General features: G+C 46.4%; 2 protein-coding genes across 2 annotated transcripts in view; one reads left to right on the forward strand and one right to left on the reverse strand.

Annotated features, from left to right (window-relative positions):
* Nucleotides 1-6184, reverse strand: part of ccser2a (coiled-coil serine-rich protein 2a) — a 96322-nt gene extending 90138 nt beyond the window's left edge. Inside the window, 1 exon segment of the mRNA XM_056292118.1 lies at nucleotides 5543-6184. The gene's annotated coding sequence lies outside the window, so the exon portion shown is untranslated.
* sparcl2 (SPARC-like 2) lies at nucleotides 1093-17457 on the forward strand. The gene is made up of 9 exons (XM_056292298.1): nucleotides 1093-1260; nucleotides 8223-8306; nucleotides 9590-9662; nucleotides 10923-11034; nucleotides 11313-11431; nucleotides 12200-12354; nucleotides 14919-15031; nucleotides 16609-16703; nucleotides 17132-17457. Exons 1-9 carry the CDS (start codon nucleotides 1093-1095, stop codon nucleotides 17185-17187), a joined length of 975 nt encoding a protein of 324 aa, XP_056148273.1. The 3' UTR covers nucleotides 17188-17457.
* The last annotated feature ends 1268 nt before the right edge of the window (nucleotides 17458-18725 follow it).

The raw sequence follows: 18725 nt of genomic DNA on the forward strand, positions 1-18725 counted from the left end.
TTACAGTAACGTAACTAGTGTAGCTGTCATCAACTCTCCAACTCCCCACCGCTGTCTGTCTCTCCTCCGCTCTGCTGAGCTCCGTGTGTGGAGGGGCTGAGCCCCACCCCCAGTGAAACAGCAGAGGAGAGAAGATGAGAAACTAACGCGACCATAAATGACAGCAAAGCATAGTTTATTCATGTTATTCTCCTTATTTATGTGCACTCGTTTCTTTTCAGCTCAGTGTGAGAGTTTCTACTGCGTTTTGCTGTCATTTATGGTCGTACTACTCTGCTCTCTGTAGAGCGGGGCTATCCTTCCACTTACACACACTGGAATCGGGGGGGGGGGCATGGACCAGAGAGTATTTATTCATTGAATTAACAGAAAATGTGCTAAATTGTGATATGTATCAATATCGGGATATGAAATTACTTATTTTGGTCATATTGCACAGCCCTATCTTCCACTATCATATCTCCATACAAAGCCATGGAAGAGGAAATTCCTCTGGTGGAGTGCGCTTTGGTATCCTCCAGGGGATCCATTCCAGAGATATGCCTGTGACTCAGCCTTGCGCATTCAGTGTGACAGGCGCTGTGCAAACAGTGTATTGTGTATGCCTTCTGATGCCCACCGCCGACCTCATGGCATTCACCATCGAGTGGAAAAGCAGTCCGGACAGCCTGTCTGGGCTGACGGGAGCCTCAAGAAGGTTCCAGAGGTGCCTTTGCATCATAGTTTGCCAAGCGTCAAGTTGTGTTTGGGAGACAGTGATGGAAGAGCAGAGTGTGAGGATAGAGCGCTGGCACCCTTGCTGATCTTTGACACCTGTTCTGGAGGCAGCGTAGTCGACTGGGCGGCCAGCTTCATCAGCGAAAAAGTCAGTAGTGATATGTTATTGACCACCGCTGATGCCTGGAAGGCGCACTGATGAGCCTGGTCTGACAGGCGAGCAGTCAGCTGGTCTTTGGAGGAAGGCGGGATAGGCCTTCGTCCAGCCAGCATGTTAGCCTGCCTCACCCCAAAATAAACCATCAGGTTGGGCTCCAGAGGATGAACAGGAGGGAAGCCGTGCTCCATTGCAACCCCCACTTTGCTGATGGGGACATGAGCGGAGACAGCACTCTCAGACTCCTAGGCTCTGCTGCAACCCCCTTCTGGTATTTCCTGATGGCAGGAAAGAGTGGCCACATGGGATCACGCCTGGCCAGCTGGACCAAGGGAAAATACCCGCTCATCTCATCTGGGGGAGCAGCCAGCTGTGCCAGTGGCGTGGTGAGGTTTCTGTAGGCAGCCAGTTTCATTGTCATCTCTGGGAGCTTAAGGAGAAGACCATCTATCACCGGTAGGGCAGTTAAGGAGGAGAAGGGGACCCCAGGGTCCCGTGGATGTGCACCCAGCGAGCTGCCGCCGAGCTTCTTTGGAGGGGAGCTAGGATGGAAAAGGCAGAGTCGTCTGACTCTGGCCCATTAAGCAGATCCAAGATGTCCAGAGCCTCGTTGACCGAATACAAGCCCCATATCGGCCATATATCCTCAGCCGCAGCAGCAAAAGCATCAACTCATCCCTGCTTATCAGCCTGGGGAATGCAAGCACAATACAGGCATGACGCCTGAAGTGTGAGAGCCAGGCTAGCATTCTCCGGGTCCAGGCATGATGTACAGTGGTCATGCAGGTTGAAGCCCATGATAAAGCCAGTTTGGCACACCAGACAAACTCTCTGCCGCTCTCTGAGGAAGATTTTATGTACTTACCTTATGGTGTTCGTCTTCTCACTCTTTCGTTTCTTCAAGTGCTTGTAGTGGTAGCTGAAGAAAAATGGGAACTGTTTGTACAGTCTTTATTCAATTTATGCTAAAGTTGCAACTGTAAGTGGGGACCACACAGCAGGTGGATGTGGACTAAAGTTTTTTCAGTGCTGCACTGAAGAGCAAGGGATAAACCCACTAGCGACAGCCTGAAAGAGCGAAGCCTATATGAAACAGAACAAACCTCCTTAACACTGTAAACAAGTTTTGTGCTCATTTGAGCTGGAAAAAGTTAATTACTCCCTACATCAAGATCATGGCATAAACAGGACTAAAAACAAAATTTAGGGATTGCTCTGGTGGAAGAGCATTCTTGTAAACCTCTCTACAACTTTTTCTTGAATGTATTTCATGATGCTGTCCTGTGCACAGGAAAGACATTTAATATTTCAAAACCAACGAATGGAAAAGCGTCCAACTCATATTTGAATCTTTTGTACGTGGGATTAGAGGAACATCTGAGTGCCCTGAATGATGAGTGCAATGTCAATGAACGCATTGTCTAGCCAGTAATTCAGAACTGCATGCATCTGCTGCTCCCAATCACCCTGTTATGTTCATGACACCTGTGTCAACACACCCATCACATCAGCAGAACAGAAGGACACTTGTATTGGCAGAAAACCAAAATAACAAGCATACAGTACACTTGAACCATAGAAAATTGCTGTAATTGCTGTAACAACTGCAGTTCAAGCACTGATGCCACATGCAGTCAAGTCACAATACGTTTAGTTAGGACACAAATAAGACAATACTCCCAAAACTGGGATTAACATTGCAAAGGTTAAAGGTATGTCTCCTTTATTCTGTCTTCCACGTTTCTATGTTGACCCAAGGCAGACACTTGGTACCATTTCTTAAGGAAAATCAATTTCAATCAATCAGAAATGTTCTTATTTTGGTAAAGCTTTACATTAAGTGGATGTAATAAGTGTTAATTAATAGGTAATGAGGCCCTTATATGTCCTTATAAAATGATTACATTATGTTTTAATAACACTATGATAAGCGTTAGTTAATAGGTAATAGGGCTCTTATAAGCCATAAATTTGCATTTTGTGGACCATCAAAATTATTCTAATAACTTTTAATCATGAGGGTCCTTAGGTGCTACATGCAAAGTTTTATGCAGATAAGATTTACAACCTAAAACGAGTGTAAAAAAAAAGTAGGTTTTGCATATTTTGCAAGCACCACTTAGCGGCCAAAAACATGTTTATAATGCTATTTATCAACACTTGTATAGTGTTAGTCATACATAATAATGTTAATCAGCATTTTATAAGGACCTATAAGGGCCTTATTGCCCATTAACTAACACTTATTAAATATGCACTAAATGAAAAGCATTATCTTTTTAAGCATTTCAAGATCACACTCTTCCTCTCCTTGTCAAGCTGACATCCTGTAGCTGCACACTAACACATGCAGGCATTCTCAGCCCTGCAAAACCTGCAGTCCTACTGCAGGAAAGGTAGGGTCGATAAGCGTGGCTCGATAAGCGTGGCTAAGTATAGCTCTAATGACAGGCCACATACAGAGAGAATGGTGTCTAAGAGGGCAAGGAGGATCAGACTGAAGTCAAAGTCACATCAACTCTCAGGTCTTGAGCAAATCACCGCAATACACACTTACATACTGCAAATAGGTCTACATCCCAACCGTCACCGATTAGTCTGGGCACCAGGTTTTTCATATTGATTTCTGAATCAAATCAATAAAGTGGAACACACACAAATCTATGAGGAAATCAGGGACACTCATACAAACACACATGCATACTCGTACAAGCACACTCACACACACACATGTCATGTTCTTGTCAACTATGTTTTATCATTATGAGATAACATGTGCACCCAGGAAAACAAAAGCAATAGAAATTCACTCGTCCCCAAATACTCTGAGGGGCTTTTAGACACTCACCTTTCTATCAACTGACTCACTTCCTTGCAATCTGTGGTTCCTGGAAATGTGTAGCACGATATAATGACTCGAAGCGTTTCTGCACTATAAGAGGTGGCTAAAGGCATCACATGAGCACACTGTAACATCTTATCTGTGGGACTAGAGTGTCTTTAGGGGCACACCACTCATTTGGAATGAGTACTATGCGCTCCCACACACAGGCCATGATAAGAGTTGGATTCCAAGGAAAACTAATGCTATGGTTAAGGCACACACAGAAACAGAACGCTAGACTAACACACACACACACACACACACACACACACACACACACACACACACACACACACACACACACGCACATATACATGCACACACACATGCACGCACGCACACACACACACACACATGCACATATACATGCACACACACATGCACGCACGCACACACACACACGCACATAAAGAAAAAACTAAAATGCTAAACTGCGATCTGGGGGGTCTTTCATAGTCAGACCCACTGAGGAGACACTCAGCTGTTGTTGGGGACATCATATCATAAACACACCCACAGTCTAGGTGGCGCGTAAGGGCACATGCCAACAGGTGCCTAAGGAACACACACATAGACCAGACCAGTGTGTGTGTGTGTGTGTGTGTGTGTGTGTGTGTGTGTGTGTGTGTGTGTGTGTGTGTGTGTGTGTGTGTGTACACAACCCCACCCATACACTGGAGCACCAGGGCAGTGTCCATCTCACTTACACTGGGGAGCGTAAGGGCAATCAGTCATGTCATGAGGAATGCCTGCCTTATCTTCATGTGTAATGGGGCGTTAATGCCAGGGGTGCTTTCCACTGTCTGGGTCGCAATAGACTGCAGCCTGAAATGGCACACAGACAGTGTTTAAGACTTGATTGACAGCAACTTCGGCCGTGGTCGCCAGCATATAAAAACTCTGTGGGGTTGTAATGCATGGTATGAAAGAACAGGGTTTTTTATGTGGGTAGGTAAGAAAGACGTGTACCTTTTGGCGTATTTATAACCAAGCAAAGCAGAAAGGCAGGTGTCTCCTTCAACCAATGAACCGCTCGATTATGCAGGAAAAAAAATATCTCTCACCATGGTAACATTTATGTCCTAATATGCGTTTTTGTTTTTTTCTGGACAACAACACTTCAGTTATCATTCTTCATTCTAGTAACATTCTGCACGTGTAACAGTCTTTATAATGAACCTATGTGTTATATAATTAGCCTAGTACGGCTCTTTCTATATGGCACTTATTACATAATGGGCTGGCTATTCCCATTCGTGGTTCACTCAGTCTTTCTTGGCTTGTTGTGACTAACGGCTGTGTGTTTTGTAGCATCAAGGGGTTTTATGTTATGGCGTTTTACACATGTGGCCTATTTCTCTTCTGGTGTAGTGAGCAGAGAGGAAAGCAAACGCGCCTAGTTGTGCGCACGACCCTTTCGCTTTCCGTAGATGCGCTTTAAGCCTTGACCCACTGAGAAATCACATTCATTACACACACACACACACTCACAGACAAAGAAACCCACAACAGACGGTAAAACATTAAAACAAAAGCATACTCTTGTTGACTCGACACCATTTCAACTGATCAAGCTGGCTCTCGCAGGCAACGAAACCAACACTGTTTAATTCAAATTATGAGGTAACAACTCGTTTAAGACCGCGAACAGCGGGCTATTCTGTACCTATACACAGACAGAGGATGTGTGTGTGTGTGTGTGTGTGTGTGGGGGGGGGGTCAGGGTGGGTTCATGTGTCATGTTGGGGAATGTCACAATTATTCATAACATCACGCGTCCTTACCTCGATTGTTATGCCGTTTAATCACATCTACAGGTATTCACAAGGCTCCACCGTCCAGTCCACTTGTTCCGTCTGTCGATGGCCAGGGGCAACCTGTCCCAAGGTGGACCACGAAGTGGAAGTCATGTCTTAAGTTGCCATTGTGGACAGTCTTCTCTTCTCGATGTCTGAACAGCCAGCCGGTGTCTGCTTTAAGTCTGCCCGAAGTTGTACGACTTCGCCGATAGCACGAAAACCAGGGGTGTTATTGTGAAATCCGTACTATGGCCCCGGTGTAATCGTCCGGGGAAGTCGGCGGCGTCAGTTGTCTTCCCGCGACGAGCCAATGGCTGAAAATCACACACACCGCGCGCAGATATCCTCCTTTGCGCTTCCATGAAATAACGTTACCGAGGTCGCCCGTAACGGTTGCTGCGCTACGCTGTCAACGCCGATTACCGAAGGACTCCGTTCCAGACAACCGCTCCGACCGGGACGCCGCTAACGGTACATTTCACACCAGCGATACGACCACAAGTTCTCCCGGACGGACTCCCGCTGGTCGGCCTGAGCTGACGGGGAAACTCGGCGTCGGTGAACTTGTGGATAAAAGTGTGTATTCCCAAAACAAGACGACTCGCGCGGCGGTTCGTCATTCCGACATTCTCCGCTCGCCTCCGCGTGGGCGGAGCGCTCACATGTCACCTGGGTCTCAATGGCCATCCGGCGCCGCCGCTCATCTCAAGTCTGCGATTTCGCCCGTTTCCTTTTAGCACAGGGGAATTAATAAAGGGAGTGAGACAGGAATAGGTTTCGCTAACTGCTGTTGTTGGGTTGTTTTTTTTTTTCTATCACACTCGCAATGTTCGAATAAATAATAACTGCCTATGCCTCTTTCTAGGACCTCCCACCGCACTGGGTCGACATGACGTCGAACTATATAAGGAGCACGTTTGCTCCCCTTATTTGCATAATAATCATAATAATAACAAAATAATCATAATAATTATCATCACCATAATGATATTCTCGTTATGTTCCTCCAAAGGCGTGTAATAAGAGATGTCTTCTTGAGTTTCTCCTCCTCGACCAAGACGTATTTTTATGAACTCAGCAGAGTTCTGGAAGACTGACTAGACCTATAAAACCCGAACAGAAACAAACACGACACTTTATGGCAGCGTATTGTTTCTTGTCGCGCCCTTTAACTCGCAAGTCAGCGTCACACTTTGCCTCCCCGCCAAGTGTAACTTTTGAAGTTAAATGTTGTCAGCGCATTTGACCTAATTAAAAAAAGAAGAAGGAAAAAGGAAAACTGGATCAAGTTACAAAAACTTGATCCAGTTTTCTCCACATACACAAACTTGAAATGGTCGTTGACGAATGTGACCACTAGGGAGCAGCATTCCTCTTTAATGTTGCCAGTCTCAGCTGGAACTCGCAAACTCGTACACGTGCGTGTGTGCGTGTGTGCGTGTGTGTGTGTGTGTGATGAGGGTAAGAGGAGAGGAGAGTGGTTGAGGTTGGCACCATTCCAGACAAATGTATAAACTAGCGAGAACACATGGTCTCTCTCTCTCTCTCTCTCTCTCTCTCTCTCTCACACACACACACACACACACACACACACACACACACACACACATGCACACACACACACACACATACATGCTGTTGTCTCTCTCCCTCTATTTGCTGCCCTCTCTTTTTTCTCTTTCATTTATAAGAACAGCTTCCATCTACCCTTTTCTATATTCCCTCTAAGCTGCATCATTTGCCATCAGCACGAGTGAAACTAACTTTTCTCTGCAGACTGTCGTTGTTTTATTTTATTCTCCTCAAGCCTAACATGCACCTGTACACCCAAATGTGATACCAACATGCAACTAAGGTGAAAAGGAGAAAGAGGCGGGGAGGAGGGAGGTGGGGGTATGGAGGGAAAGGTAGAAGAAAGAGAGGGGAGGGGCAGGTAAGGCAAGAATGCTAAGATAGATCAAATGAAAAAAAATGGATGGACCACAGCAGAAGTCCATGAAAAAAAAGGATACACCCTCAGAAGAGCTTCGGAGACTGACATAAAAAGGTATGTGAAGGAAAAAAAAGGAGCAGAAGAAGGAGAGACAAAACGACGGAGGAGAGGAGTGACAGAGAAGCCGGTAAGACTTTCTTTTTCTTGGTGCAGCATGAATGGGTGCTTGACACAGGGGATCTTACTGTGCTGTAATGACTTCCACAATTCAACGCCAAATGTCCGCTCCAAGAAATCCAAGCTCCTGCTTCCTCAGTAATGGAAAATGATTGTTTTCCTGTTACTCAGTGAGACTCATTGTTTCCTGCTGCAGTATTTGAAGCAGTAGAAATAACCTAATGGGGGGGTTAAATGACACCAAATATGCTGCACTTTCAGGAAGAGAGTGGATGAAAATGTCCGTGTAATAATATCTGAGTCTGATCTGCAGTAATAGACATTCATAGGACTACTTTTCTTCTGCTCTCGCCTCAGAAGCCACAGATAGCAAGAAATGCACAGGGTTCATGGAAATAGCTGAAACTCTGAAGGCCTTTCTTTGTTTTTTTTAGTGCATTTTCAGTTGTGATCATCCACAGCAGACATCTTATAAATAAATGTCTTTGGGGTGATTTTACTTGCGCAGCACATTGCTTCCTCACCACACTTACTCACTTTTCCCTTTCGTGGCAGGTTAGACGTCTCAGCCACAGCATGACCCTGAGCTTGAACTTTGCCCTCTTTCTGCTCCTAAGCCTTCAGACCGGCGTGGCCACGGTGAGTACTGTGCAACTCTTTCTGTATTTCCCACATGTTTTCCCCACGGGACTCCCAGTGGCTTCTGCACGGGTAGATGATTTTGACTGCATACCTCTCACCGATCACGAGAACAGCAACACTAATAAATAAGCACGAGTGAAGCACAAACTGAATTGACAAAAGATTTGTTTTTCATCACTTGGGTGTTAAGGGATGAACTCTGGATGAGGGAATATTCCAACTTGCAAATTCTCAACAGCGAGAGGCAAACAGTCTCTCCGCCTGTTTGCTGGGATGAAGATCAGGGTCGTTTCATGGTAGAACGGGACTTGTTGATATGAGGGAGTGAGGCTCCAGAACGGCAGCCGGGTCAGATACCGTGCACCTGTTTTTCATCTGCCTCCGGAGTTCGCTCAGGGCAGATGTAGGCCTGGCACCGACTACAAAGCTCAGAGAAACGTTAGCTTGGAATTTTGGGGGGGGGTGGGGTTGGGGGGGGCATCAGAAAAGAAGGAGGTTCAGGTAAAGCCACACTATCTCCTTTTGAGATATATGAATTTAGGCAAAACATTTTTGCAAGACTTATTTTGTAGGTTTAGATCAGGGGCTTCTCAGGACCACAGGGGCGAAATGAGAAGTTTAGTCTTCGTGACCTGTAACCCGTCCTGATGGGAACACTTTGTTGCTATTGGCTGTAGGGACAACACATTGGCGAACAGCACTCACATTCCCTCGTCTCATCGGAGGTTGGTGTTGGATGGAGTAACAGACCAAAAACTTTGAAGGAACGTTCAAAAATCGATCAAGGGAACCGGTCAGCATACTGATTATTTATTTCTTTGTTCTTTCAGCGTATGGGCTGTAGGTACCAGAACTAGGTTCAAATATCCATTTTGGGTCTTGACCTAGCTTAAGAGGACATGTTTTTGGTGAACACCTCATTTTCGTGCCCAGTCATAGAGCACCTACCCTTTGGCTGACTATATAAGAAAATTACTATGGTCAACTGTGACTTTACTCAGTTGTGCTATCATTTGACCTCTGGCGATGCTTCGTTTTAAAGCTGGCAAGTCTGTCTCTGTGCAGAACCCAACGGACAGCTTGAAATCTGGATGTGCTTTTAGATGCTGGTGTGCATGCAAGTGGTGCAGCTGCAACAGCGTGTATGAGAACAGAAGGAAAATGCAAAACATATTACACATCCAAAAGACATCTGTCTCCCAACTCTGTCGTCAAACATAAAGTCGTGTGTATGTGCATGTGTGTGTGTGTGTGTGTGTGTGTGTGTGTGTGTGTGTCAGGGCGGGAGGGCCCAGCGCAGACAGAGGCAGGCTGAGGAGAAACTGAGACCGTACCTGGGCAGAGTGGACCCTGGTGAGAGAACCACTTAGCACCTTGGACATAGTTATTTAAGAACATCAGCCACCCAAAACAACAAACAACGTGTGAGTTCATTTGGGCGATGCGAGCGAATACGAATCACAACGACGAGCGTCACGATTTGAAAATTCATTTCGCTTCTTTTCAACATTAATGCTTGGTTTTTTATAAATGTCCTTGCTCTTATTCTGCCTGCCAGCCGAGTCATTTTAACTGTAAATTTGGGGATGGAAAGTTTGGAAGTATTTGCACATTGAGTCCTGATGATTAAATGCGTTAGGTAGAGACAAACCCCTATGAATCCAAACCATCTCCATACTTGAAGAAGTCTGATCTGTATGGACCTAATTCGTAAGATACCACGGTATAAATCTCTCTGGCTAATGTCATGGCATGAACGGCATGCAATCGCTCATTTGTTTGGCTCAATCTGTTTGCCATTTTTTCCGCCTTGGCACTTTATCTATCCTTCTCTTTCCTTCTTTTATCTACCAATCCATCATTTCATCTATTTCTTTGATAATCTTTTTTTCTATCATCAGTCTCTTCATCCATCACGTCCACCTCCTGACCATTACTTTACACAGGACAGTATAGAAGCTTGTAGGCCGAGGGGCTTTAAGAAACACATATGGCTGAACAGGGCGGCACGGTGGCGCAGTGGTTACTGTGGTCACCTCACAGCAAGAAGGTTCTGGGTTTGAGCTCCGGGGTAGTCCAAACTTGGGGGTCATCCCGGATCGTCCTCTGTGTGGAGTTTGCATGTTCTCCCCGTGTCTGTGTGGGTTTCCTCCGGGGCTCCTGTTTCCTCCCACAGTCCAAAGACATGTAGGTCAGGTGAATCGGCCATACTAAAATTATCCCTAAGTGTGAATGTGTGTGTGTGTGTGTGTGTGTGTGTGTGTGTGTGTGTGTGTGTGTGTGTGTGTGTGTGTGTGTGTGTGTGTGTGTGTGTGTGTGTGTGTGTGTGTGTGTGTGTGTGTGTGTGTGTGTGTGTGTGTGTGTGTGTGTGTGTGTGCCCTGTGATGGCTGGCGGCCTGTCCAGGGTGTCTCCCCGCCTGCCGCCCAATGACTGCTGGGATAGGCTCCAGCATCCCCGCGACCCTGAGAGCAGGAGAAGCGGTTCAGATAGTGGATGGATGGATGCAGTTGAACATGAACTCCTCTGTGTATCATGGCATAAAGAAAAAACAGTGCGAAAAAAGAATAGAGAAGCAATCCAAACATTTTTTTTTCCTCTGGACTTTATTTCAGAAAAGCTTTGTGAGCTCCTGAAGTGCCATAGCCCAGCAGGTTCTTGGTGCCAAGTGGTTCAAGAAAATGGTGTTCTCATCCCAAAGTGTGTTTGTCCGGAGTCCTGCCCACGGTAAAGATGGCATTTCATCGCAACCAACCCACAGCTCTCGATTCATGTTGCAGAAAGAACATGTATAGTTACAGCCAATGTATTTATAGCTGTAAAATCATTGATTCAAACCATGCCTTTTCGTTTTAAATATAGATCTCCTTTAAAAAAACATATAAATACATCACCGATACTGCATTTCAGTAATTAGATTTGCAAAAGTCATTCATAAATAACCCTGGAGTTTGCAAATAGCATAATGTGATGAATCTGGAGGGTGTATTGGCTCATTTATGAAGGCAGAGGGCGCCAGTGTGCAGTGTTTTGGGGAAGACCCACATGAACGAGTGTCTGCTGCATAAACAAGCCTGTCAAAAGAGACGCCGCACTGGATTGGCCCACAGAGGACCCTGTCTGGGTGAACTATCTATCTATCTATCTATCTATCTATCTATCTATCTATCTATCTATCTATCTATCTATCTATCTATCTATCTATCTATCTAACTAGCTAGCTATCTGTCTATCTATTGCACACACACACACACACACACACACACACACACACACACACACACACACACACACACACACACACACACACACACACACACACACACGCACACACAAGGGCTGAACAGTATATTGCTTCAGAATCGACATCACAATAGCCTCATCGCAAAGGAAGCAATACAAGGCAAATTGAGCAAATTCAGTCATGCAGGCTAAAACCCTTGTTACTTGATAGAAAACAAAATCTTGCAAAGTCCACTTTTTATGACATCTCTTGAAGAAAAATATTCTAGAGTATCTGACAAATAATATAATTTTGTCGTATTTCGTGATTTCTTGAACAACTCGACTTATTTCCTCTAAAGGCAGCCTTATAATTGGTAGAGTGATAAATTCTTTGCAAATGAAGCTTTGAAATTCAAAAACTGCACATATCTGATGAAACTCCTTTTCATTCTTTTAACATCCAAACACATATCACAAATAAAACCCCAAACATATCACGATATGGGGTATATTTCAGTCATTCGGCCCTACCACACACACACACACACACACACACACACACACACACACACACACACACACACACACACACACACACACACACACACACACACACACACCTATTTATTTGGTCCATTTATTTAGTTCAGTGAATCCTCTGCATCAGTTCCCAAGGCTAACTGCACTGAGGAGGAGCTGGGGCAGTTCCCATACCGCCTCCTGGACTGGTTTCTGCTCCTGAGTCGCATGGGGGAGTCCTATCCACCTGGCGCTCCGACCCAGAGCTGCCTCAGCCGTGCCCAGAGAACACAGCTCGCGCAGGTAGCTAACACGTTCCCCCGTGACGCCGATTCACAAACAGGGGGTTGTAATGAAGTCCGTCCTGCACCTCTGTAGTCAAGCGCAAGATGAGCCAGAGGACGCCAGGTCTGGCGTTATGGATGTTAGTTTATCTAATCTCCAGCATATGGAACAGAGATGAACTAGATACAGTTGTTAAATAGACCACATCACTGAATGGAGTCTTCGGTGGGAGAGGACCCCCGTGAAAGGAGGCACAAGTCCAAAACCTGACATTTGTCATAACAGGGTTGAGTTTGGACAAAGACACGATATGATTAAGATATGATTAAGGGGCGATTAAGGGGCGTCCAGGTAGCGTAGCGGTCTATTCCGTTGCCTACCAACACGAGGATTCCGGTTCGAATCCCCGTGTTGCCTCCGGCTTGGTCGAGAGTGCCTTCAGACAATATTGGCCGTGTCTGCGGGTGGGAAGCCGGATGTGGGTATGTGTGTCCTGGTCGCTGCATTAGCGCCTCCTCTGGTCAGTGGGGGCGCCTATTCGGGGGAGAGAGGGAACTGGGGGGGAATAGCTTGATCCTCCCACGCGCCACGTCCCCCTGGTGAAACTCCTCACTGTCAGATGAAAAGAAGCGGCTGGCGACTCCACATGTATCGGAGGAGACATGTGGTAGTCTGCAGCCCTCCCCGGATCAGCAGAGGGGGTAGAGCAGCGACCGGGACGGCTCAGAAGGGTGGGAAAATTGGCCTAGTACTATAGGAGGGTTTCCGTGCAACGTCATCACAGAGATGCGTGCGCAACTAGGGAGCAGAAAGCAGCTACAGCACAGAGATCGAGCTCAGATACAGCAGAGATGATGCGCAGTCGTTGTACAATAAACTGCACAAACCGCCAAAAGGATGGGTGGAAAATGTTCAGCATTTTCATTGTTGACCCGCTTTGGTAGCTCTCCAAAGATTATCCATCTCATAATCTTTGGAGAGCTACCAAAGCGGTTTTGCCCCCTGGCTGCGCACGCACCCGGTAATGTTTGTAAACGGGAAACCCGTCTATTGGGGGGGGGGGTATTTAAGGTTCATGGTGCCAGCTCAAGATGATTCAGGTGAATTCAACATCCACGACAAAATGTGATGGTATTTGAATGACAGACAAAATGAAGAAGCAAGGGATCATTTTCATTCCTTGTGAGACGTAATGTGACAAATCTCCTGATTGTTCTGGACACGATTCCCTCCGTGCGATAGATAATACACAATCTGCTAATGCCTCAAAGATTTTTTTTTTAGCAAAAGATCAATGTTAACAATCTAAGTGACATGTTCTCATTTTGTTTGCGGTGTGAGTCCGCCACAGAATGAAATTAAGGCTTTTAAGAACTCCATGTATAAATAGGCCATGGTCAATAATCACTAAATTATTCAATAACAAAGTGAAGAGGAGGGGTAATTGAATATCTTCAGCCACTCTGGCCCCCTGCGTCATTTTACTGAATGAAAGGAATACTCGCTCAATAGCTCTGATGTCATAAACTATCTCTGAGAATAATATTTGGGTGCCACATTGCAGAATTTCTGCTTCCTCTTTTTCTCCTTCTTGTTGTTATTATTGAAATCAATATTCCCTCTGAAATTTTGGACACCGCCTCTATTCTTACTTTTTCCAATACCGATGGACACTGGAGGGGACTGAAATAGAACAGAGTAAAGCAGAAAAGATGACAGAACAGGACAGAAAAACGCAGATCAGAACATAAGAGAACAGACTAGAACGAAATAAATAGAACAGAACTGACAAAACAGAACAGACTAGCACAGATCATACTAGAACAAACTAGAACAAAACAGACTAGAACAGAACAAGACAAGCACATAACATACTAGAACAGACTAGAATAGAACAGGACAGAACAGAAAAGAACAGAACAGAAAAACACAGATCAGAACATAAGAGAACAGACTAGAACAAAATAAATAGAACAGAACAGACAAAACAGAACAGATGAGAACAGAACAGAACAGACTAGCACAGAACATACTAGAACAGACTAGAACAAAACAGACTAGAACAGAACAAGACTAGCACAGAACATACAAGAACAGACTTGAACAAAGCAGACTAGAACAGAACAAGACTAGCACAGAACAGACTAGAACAAAACAGACTAGAACAGAACAAGAGTAGAACAAAACAGAACAGACTAGAACTGAACAGAACAGAATAGAACATAGTAGAACAGACCACAATAGAACAGATCAGACTAGAACAGAACAGAAGAGAAAAACACAGAACAGAACAAAACAGAAGACAACACATAAACAGATCAGAACAGAACAGAACAGAACAGATAAATAAAAGGGAAAGCAGGACAAAATTAGGTCATAGGTTTAGGCGGCACCAACTATTTAGAGATTCATACAAATAAATGCTTTATCTTTAATGCTTATTTTCAAATGAATTGTAAAGCTTGACATTCCTTTCGCTACTGTTTTTCTCACCCTTTCAATCTCTCTCTTTTTCATTCTTTTTTTGTTTTTTGTTTTTTTTGTCTCCCCTGCTTTCTCTCTGTCTTTCTGTTGCCCTTTAGCGGAGGTTTGCCCTGCTGGACAGGAACGTGGATGGCAAGTTGAGCCGCAGGGATCTGAGGAAGCTCCGGTACAGACGGATGCCTCTGGAGCACTGCGCTGCAGCGTTCTTCCAGTCAGTCCGCCTCTCGTGTCTGACACCAGTACCGACCTTCACGCACGCAACGACCCAGTCTACCTCATGTCATGTAAACAGCGCGATGTTGCGTTTGAATAGCCCGGATGAGCTGGGGTATCTAGCTATCAGTGGTCCGTTTCAGGATGAAAAGCTCTAAAGCCAGACGATCAGTAGTTGTCTGGGGTTTGGGTGGATCCATAAAGCTGGAGACATCAAGTGCACCTGTTTCCTTCAGGCCCCCCCCCCCCACCTCTTCTCTCCAAAAAGTCAGCTTCCGGGGAATTAAAAGAAAGGTTTTTTTGGGGGGGGCAGCTTAGTTCGAGGCTCATGAAGCCTTTCCCCCATATCAGTCAACTGCAGCGGGGAAGCAAGGGGAAGGAAAATAATTGGAGGCGCAACACTGTGCCAAACGCACAGTATGGCAATCCTGTGTCAATATGTTGGCCTACATCAGCTAATTGCTAAAACCTAAAGGGTTAACAAATGCCTCACCCTTTGATGGCTTTCGCCCCCGCGCGAGGCCCACGTCGCACCTCCCACCATGCTGTTCTCTCTGCACCCCGTCCATCCACTCATCCTCCGTGCCAATCCCCCCCTTCCTGCATCCTCCACCCCTCCTCTCTCTCTCTCTCTCTTACTAACGCGCTGTCTCTCCATCCCCTCGCTCCTCCTCCATATTTAAGTACTCCAGGTCTCCTTCCTCCCTTCCTTCCGTCTTTCCTGCCCTCCTCTCTTACTCCCTCTGAATGGCCTCACCCACAGCCGCTGTCACTCTTTTCTCCCACCGCCCCCCTCACCCTCCTTTTCAACTCCTCCATCACCCTCTCATCACCCTCCCCAACACACACACATACACACACACTTCACTTTACATACACCACCCCAACCAGTAATATCCATCTCTCTCTCTCTCTCTCTCTCTCTCTCTCTCTCTCTCTCTCTCTCTCTCTCTCTCTCTCTCTCTCTCTCTCTCTCTCTCTCTCTCTCTCTCTCTGCCAGCCTTTGTGGGAGTGCGGCTGGCTGTGTCAATGTCAACCCATTCCCAGCAATGATAATGTTTATTACCCACTGTGCCTCCCGCTGCCCATGGATTAGCACAGATTGAGGCAGTACCCTTCAGAGATAACGTCGAGGTGGTCTGAAAGACAATGGCTAACCAAGAGCCCCTATGCAGCTGTTGCTATAACCATGAACGCGTCACCACACATGTCTCTGTGTGTGCCTGTGTCACTGTATCGCTCTAATATTCATTGAGTCTATCTGTTTGCAAGGTTATTTTTACATGCATGTGTATGAATGTGCTGTGCTGGCTCATGCAGACGTGCTTTGTGTGTCTGCATGTGTGTGTGTGTGTGTTCATGCACATGTGCGTGCACGTGTGCACGTCAGGTATGTCTGTGACAGGTTGGTCTGTGTAAGGTATTTTGTCGCCGTCTCCTCAGGAGGTCACCCGTGTTTTGCACTGAGCTGCATTGTGCTCCTCTGTGTGTGTGTGTGTGTGTGTGTGTGTGTGTGTGTGTGTGTGTGTGTGTGTGTGTGTGTGTGTGTGTGTGTGTGTGTGTGCGTGTGTGCAGGTCATGTGACCGTAACAGGAACAGGAGGGTGACCCTGCAGGAGTGGACGTCCTGTCTTGTGGATCGCTCCGAGGCCTGGTTCTACCGATTTATGTGTGCGTGACAAGTTTCACCATAAAGTTTCTAACACGTGTGCGTGTTCTTTCCTGCAGTTTGCCAAAGACTTTTTAGACGAAACAACATAATTGGCTCGTGTTGCTGCTGTTAGATGAATATTTCAGAATTACAGCTGATTCTAACATGTTGTTTTCTTCACTGGTAAGCAAGAGATCTTAGTGGACTGGTGGTACCAGCGATGTGGACTTGTCCGTTTTAAGATCATGTCGGTAATAGAAGGGGTGTTAGAGGAGATGATGGGCAACACAATTAAACAGGGAACTGTAATGAGGCTTCGTCTGCGGGTCGCTGTCTAGACTTGCACGCGGCGCTGTGCTGATCTGACAGCGCTCGTCTTATCTAAACCACACGCCAGTACGCAGTATGATCATGTGCTTCTGTGTCTCTCTTATTTATCGTTCGACAGCGATGCCGATGGGCTCCAGCAAACTGTGTCCTTTGACCCCAGAGGGCCGTCTTTGAAACGAGGACAGCGCCCCCATCTTCCTCCACCGCCCCACTGTGTGGACCTACGTATACGCAGACGCTGTGATAAGACAAGCGCCGAGACCACCACCATCAGCACCACCACCACCATCAGCACCACCACCACCATCAGCAGCAGGAGCAGCAGGAGAAGCGAGGTCCTCCGGCTGATTTCTGCTCCTCTGCCCGTCCGTCCTGTGTAACGTTACAGCCGAGAGGGGATCAGTTGTGTGACGTCGTCCTCTTAGGAGGTGTGTGTTGAGTTCCCCCAAATAAATTTCTATGACTAACAGCCCATCTCGCTAACCCCATTATTAATTACATTTACAATCTGCCCTTTGGGGTGTGTGTGTGTGTGTGTGTGTGTGTGTGTGTGTGTGTGTGTCAAAAGAACAGGCTTAGGTGTGTGTGTGAGAAAAGAGCGGGCTTAGATGTGTGTGTGTGTGTCGTAAAAGAGCAGGCTTGGGTGTGTGTGTGTGTGTGTGTCGTAAAAGAGCAGGCTTGGGTGTGTGTGTGTGTGTGTGTGTGTGTGTGTCGTAAAAGAGCAGGCTTGGGTGTGTGTGTGGGGGGGCAAAAGCAGCTCACAGACACGACAGGCATGCGTCAGACAGCCAATGGAAAATTAGGGATGGAAAAGGTGATGAAAAGCTTTACAATGTGGAGGGGACGGTGGGGGGTATGATAAGGAGAGAAGTATAAGAAGGAGGCGATGCGACGGCGGGCGGGGGGGGCAGAGAAAGAAAAAGATAATAAGAGTGGAGGAAGATGAGGGCATGTCGTAATGCACCCGGGTGCAGCCAGGGGAAAGGGAAAAGGAAGGAAAGTAACTGGACTGAAGGAGGGAGAGAGAGAGAGAGAGAGAGAGAGAGAGAGAGAGAGAGAGAGAGAGAGAGAGAGAGAGAGAGAGAGAGAGAGAGAGAGAGAGAGAGAGAGAGAGAGAGAGAGAGAGAGAGAGAGAGAGAGAGAAGAGAGAGAGAAGAGATACAAAGTGTGTTTGTGAGGGGGGGAAAGGGAGTAGGGGGCAATGCGCTGTAAACGGGAGTTGAGCGTAATGGAGTAATGCATAAAAAATGGATCAGAAATGAGGGGAAGTCTAAGAATGGGGGAGGGGGGGATAGCTGGAGAAAGGGGCGAGCAATCCAAGAGAGAGGGAGTGTAATGGGGGGTAGGAGAGAGAGGTTTTGACGCTGCAAACCATTTCTTTTACAGCGGGAGCAGTAAAGAGCATCTCGGAGTGCAGAGCAGTGTGTCAGAAATACTTGACCTCTGTCAAGGTCAGACAACTCGCGCCCTACAGTGCGTGCAGACTTGTCTCTCTGTTTGCAAGACCACAAGGGGCGCTGCAAAAAAATCGTATTGTATTGGGGGTTTTTTTTGTTTACTTTTAATGTTTGTCTTGGTGTGCATCAGTATGCACGTGCACGTGTGCGTGTGAGCATGTGTGAGTGCGTCAGAAGAGCGTGAGTGTTTGTGTGTGTGTGTTGGTGGTCCGAGATCAATAGGAGATGTGCATGGCCGGGGGGAGGTATCTCTGG

Source organism: Lampris incognitus, chromosome 13, assembly GCF_029633865.1.
Source record: "Lampris incognitus isolate fLamInc1 chromosome 13, fLamInc1.hap2, whole genome shotgun sequence".
NCBI classification, from domain to species: Eukaryota; Metazoa; Chordata; class Actinopteri; order Lampriformes; family Lampridae; genus Lampris; species Lampris incognitus.